The 5,000-nt window shown below is 48.9% G+C and overlaps 1 protein-coding gene across 2 annotated transcripts in view; it reads right to left on the reverse strand.

The window, feature by feature from the left end:
- gcgrb (glucagon receptor b) overlaps positions 1 to 5,000 on the reverse strand; it is a 97,754-nt gene that overhangs the window by 20,941 nt on the left and 71,813 nt on the right. For both annotated transcript variants that reach the window (XM_080522479.1, XM_080522480.1), the window contains exons 5-7: positions 2,199 to 2,290; positions 1,277 to 1,383; positions 520 to 688 (exon numbers count right to left, since the gene is read on the reverse strand). In XM_080522479.1, the coding sequence (XP_080378605.1) occupies positions 520 to 688; positions 1,277 to 1,383; positions 2,199 to 2,290 (368 nt within the window). The remainder of the gene's footprint in view (positions 1 to 519; positions 689 to 1,276; positions 1,384 to 2,198; positions 2,291 to 5,000) is intronic.

The raw sequence follows: 5,000 nt of genomic DNA on the forward strand, positions 1-5,000 counted from the left end.
ACAATTGAAAGTAATTTAAAAATCGATACGGAAGCGGACGGGGAGCCAGTGGAGGGAAGCCAGGATTGGGGTAATTATGGTCACGCGTCTTAGTACCGGTGAGCAGTCGAGTCGAACTGCAGCATTTTGAACTAGCTGCAGCCGACGGAGCAGGGACTGCTCGATGCCAACATACAATGAGTTGCAGTAATCCAGACGGGTTGTAATGAAGGCATGGATTACCACCACCCTCTCTAGGTCCAGTGTTGGCCCCAGGCTGAGGGGGGGTGAGGGGAGGGGGGGGGGGTTGTACCTACTGTAGGTGTTGACCCCGGGGGCCAGGGTAAGAGAGGGGGGAGGGGGGGGGGTGTATCTGGGTGTTGACCACGGGGGCCAGGGTGAGGGGGGGCGAGGGGCGGTGAGGGGGTGTGTACCTGGGTGTTGATCCAGCGTTCGGCCTGGTGGTCAGAGTTGGCCCCCCCGGGGGCCAGGGGGAGGGGGAGGGTGAGTGGGAGGGTGAGGGGGTGGGGGGGTGTGTACCTGGGTGTTGATCCACCGCTCCGCCTGGTGGTCAGAGTTGGCCCCCCCGGGGGCCAGGGTGAGGGCGGGGGTGTCCAGCAGGGCGTCCTTGATGAGGATGGAGGCGGCCCGCAGGATGAAGGACGCAAACAGGTTCATGTGGATGTTGTTCCTCATGCAGTGGAGCTTCCTGTAGGTTGGGGGGGGGGAAGGGGGGGGGAGATTGTCAAGGACGACAGCCATCCCAGTTCGGCTGCTAACCTCAGGCCATTAGGCCATCTCCTCCCCTCCTCCTCTCCTCCCTTCTCTCCCTCTCCTCCCTTCTCTCCCTCTCCTCCCTTCTCTCCCTCTCCTCCCTTCTCTCCCTCCCCCTCCCTTCTCTCCTCCTCTCCTCCCTTCTCTCCCTCTCCTCCCTTCTCTCCCTCTCCTCCCTTCTCTCCCTCTCCTCCCTTCTCTCCTTCCCCCTCCCTTCTCTCCCTCTCCCCTCCTCTCCCTCCCCTCCCTCTCCTACCCTCCTCTCCCATCCTCTCCCTCTCCCTCTCCCCTTTTCTCCCTCTCCTACCCTCCCTCCCCTCCTCTACCTCTCCCCTTCCCCTCCTCTCCTCTCCCTCTCCCTTCTCTCCCTCTCCCTCACCTCCTCTCCCCCCTTTCTCTCCCCTCCTCTCCCTCCCCTCCCTCTCCCTTCTCTCCATCTCCTCCCCTCCCTCTCTCTCCCTCCTCTCCCCTTCCCTCCCTCCTCTCCCCTCCCTCCCCCCCCCTCCCTCCCCTCCTCGGGTACCTGAAGTTGATGAGGATGCCCAGCGCCAGGATGAGCGCCCCCAGGGACAGGGAGTACCCCACCGTGTACATGGCCCGGAACTTACTGAGGATCTGCCCATACTGCTGCTGCAGAGAGGGAGGGAGAGAGGGAGGGAGGGAGGGAGGGATGGAGAGGGAGAGGGAGGGAGAGGGAGGAGGAGAGAGAGAGAGGGAGGGAGGGAGGGAGGGAGAGGGAGGGAGAGGGAGGGAGGGATGGAGGGAGGGAGAGATGGAGGGAGGGATGGAGGGAGAGAGGGAGGGAGAGAGGGAGGGAGGGATGGAGAGGGAGAGGGAGAGGTGGAGGGGAAGGAGAGAGGGAGACGGAGGGAGGGAGGGGTGGAGGGGAGGGGGGAGGGAGGAGAGAGGGAGGGGGGGGGTACATACATACAGAGGTAAACATTTAGGGGTTATGTCCACCGGAGGCATGTTTCAATGTTCCCTGTTGTTTTAAAGTGGAAGGAAGCTCTTTGTGGCGTATCAATGTCACTTTGGGCCAAGGAACGAATCAATTTGATGGAGGGGCGGGACAAACAGAACATCTGTCTTGAACAAGATGGCAGCTACTTCAATGGAAAATTAGGACGTCTTCCACGACAGTTTCTGAAATAAACATACACTCGTTTTATGAAACAAACGCTCTATGAATGTATTTTACACCCTCTTGTTAGCAAGCTACTCTGTTACGAACATAGATATTCCTAGCTAGCTTGTCAGCTAAAGCTCTGTATCAGGTTGCCTAGCAATAACAGTCAAGTGGTTTTCTACTCTGATTTGAATGCCGCTATTTCAGATACGGAAAGGTTTGAGCCTCGTAGTCAAAACTGTGTACTGTATATGCAAAGTCAGAAACAAAACACACACACACACACACACACACACACACCCACACACAACTGTCTCACCTGGCCCGGCTCATCCTGCTCACACTCGCTGGTGTTCTTTGGTGCCCAACGACCGTCCAGACCGCAGACTCTATACACCAGGCCTTGTTTGACTAGAACACACACACACACACACACACACACACACACACACAGACAGACACAGACACAGACACAGACACACACACACACACAGACACACACATAGACAGACACAGACACACAGACACACACACACACGCACGCACACACACACACACCACACACAGACACAGACACACACACATACACACACACACACACACAATGTCATTGTTAAAAGTACGTAAGTCTGTTGGAAATCTGCCACCTTTGGCCACCGAGGAAAAATTCAGTTACTTTTCAAAAGAATGCCATCATCCCTATAACTCTGCTGTCATCCATATCATCATCATCCCTATAACTCTGCTGTCATCCATATCATCATCTCTATAACTCTGCTGTCATCCATATCATCATCTCTATAACTCTGCTGTCATCCATATCATCATCATCCCTATAACTCTGCTGTCATCCATATCATCATCATCTCTATAACTCTGCTGTCATCCATATCATCATCATCTCTATAACTCTGCTGTCATCCATATCATCATCTCTATAACTCTGCTGTCATCCATATCATCATCTCTATAACTCTGCTGTCATCCATATCATCATCATCTCTATAACCCTGCTGTCATCCATATCATCATCTCTATAACCCTGCTGTCATCCATATCATCATCATCCCTATAACTCTGCTGTCATCCATATCATCATCTCTATAACCCTGCTGTCATCCATATCATCATCTCTATAACTCTGCTGTCATCCATATCATCATCATCTCTATAACTCTGCTGTCATCCACATCATCATCCCTATAACCCTGCTGTCATCCATATCATCATCTCTATAACCCTGCTGTCATCCATATCATCATCATCCCTATAACTCTGCTGTCATCCATATCATCATCATCCCTATAACCCTGCTGTCATCCATATCATCATCTCTATAACTCTGCTGTCATCCATATCATCATCATCTCTATAACTCTGCTGTCATCCACATCATCATCCCTATAACCCTGCTGTCATCCATATCATCATCTCTATAACCCTGCTGTCATCCATATCATCATCTCTATAACCCTGCTGTCATCCATATCATCATCATCCCTATAACTCTGCTGTCATCCATATCATCATCATCTCTATAACTCTGCTGTCATCCATATCATCATCTCTATAACTCTGCTGTCATCCATATCATCATCATCCCTATAACTCTGCTGTCATCCATATCATCATCTCTATAACTCTGCTGTCATCCATATCATCATCTCTATAACCCTGCTGTCATCCATATCATCATCCCTATAACCCTGCTGTCATCCATATCATCATCTCTATAACCCTGCTGTCATCCATATCATCATCATCTCTATAACTCTGCTGTCATCCATATCATCATCTCTATAACCCTGCTGTCATCCATATCATCATCATCCCTATAACTCTGCTGTCATCCATATCATCATCTCTATAACTCTGCTGTCATCCATATCATCATCATCCCTATAACTCTGCTGTCATCCATATCATCATCTCTATAACTCTGCTGTCATCCATATCATCATCTCTATAACCCTGCTGTCATCCATATCATCATCCCTATAACCCTGCTGTCATCCATATCATCATCTCTATAACCCTGCTGTCATCCATATCATCATCATCTCTATAACTCTGCTGTCATCCATATCATCATCTCTATAACCCTGCTGTCATCCATATCATCATCATCCCTATAACTCTGCTGTCATCCATATCATCATCTCTATAACTCTGCTGTCATCCATATCATCATCATCTCTATAACTCTGCTGTCATCCATATCATCATCATCCCTATAACCCTGCTGTCATCCATATCATCATCTCTATAACCCTGCTGTCATCCATATCATCATCTCTATAACTCTGCTGTCATCCATATCATCATCATCCCTATAACTCTGCTGTCATCCATATCATCATCCCTATAACCCTGCTGTCATCCATATCATCATCTCTATAACCCTGCTGTCATCCATATCATCATCATCTCTATAACTCTGCTGTCATCCATATCATCATCCCTATAACTCTGCTGTCATCCATATCATCATCCCTATAACCCTGCTGTCATCCATATCATCATCTCTATAACTCTGCTGTCATCCATATCATCATCTCTATAACCCTGCTGTCATCCATATCATCATCCCTATAACCCTGCTGTCATCCATATCATCATCATCCCTATAACCCTGCTGTCATCCATATCATCATCTCTATAACCCTGCTGTCATCCACATCATCATCCCTATAACCCTGCTGTCATCCATATCATCATCTCTATAACTCTGCTGTCATCCATATCATCATCTCTATAACTCTGCTGTCATCCATATCATCATCCCTATAACCCTGCTGTCATCCATATCATCATCTCTATAACCCTGCTGTCATCCATATCATCATCTCTATAACTCTGCTGTCATCCATATCATCATCTCTATAACTCTGCTGTCATCCATATCATCATCCCTATAACTCTGCTGTCATCCATATCATCATCTCTATAACCCTGCTGTCATCCATATCATCATCTCTATAACCCTGCTGTCATCCATATCATCATCATCTCTATAACCCTGCTGTCATCCATATCATCATCATCCCTATAACTCTGCTGTCATCCATATCATCATCTCTATAACTCTGCTGTCATCCATATCACCATCATCCCTATAACC

Source organism: Nansenia antarctica (assembly GCF_963989245.1).
Source record: "Nansenia antarctica genome assembly, chromosome: 2".
Lineage (NCBI taxonomy): Eukaryota > Metazoa > Chordata > Actinopteri > Argentiniformes > Microstomatidae > Nansenia > Nansenia antarctica.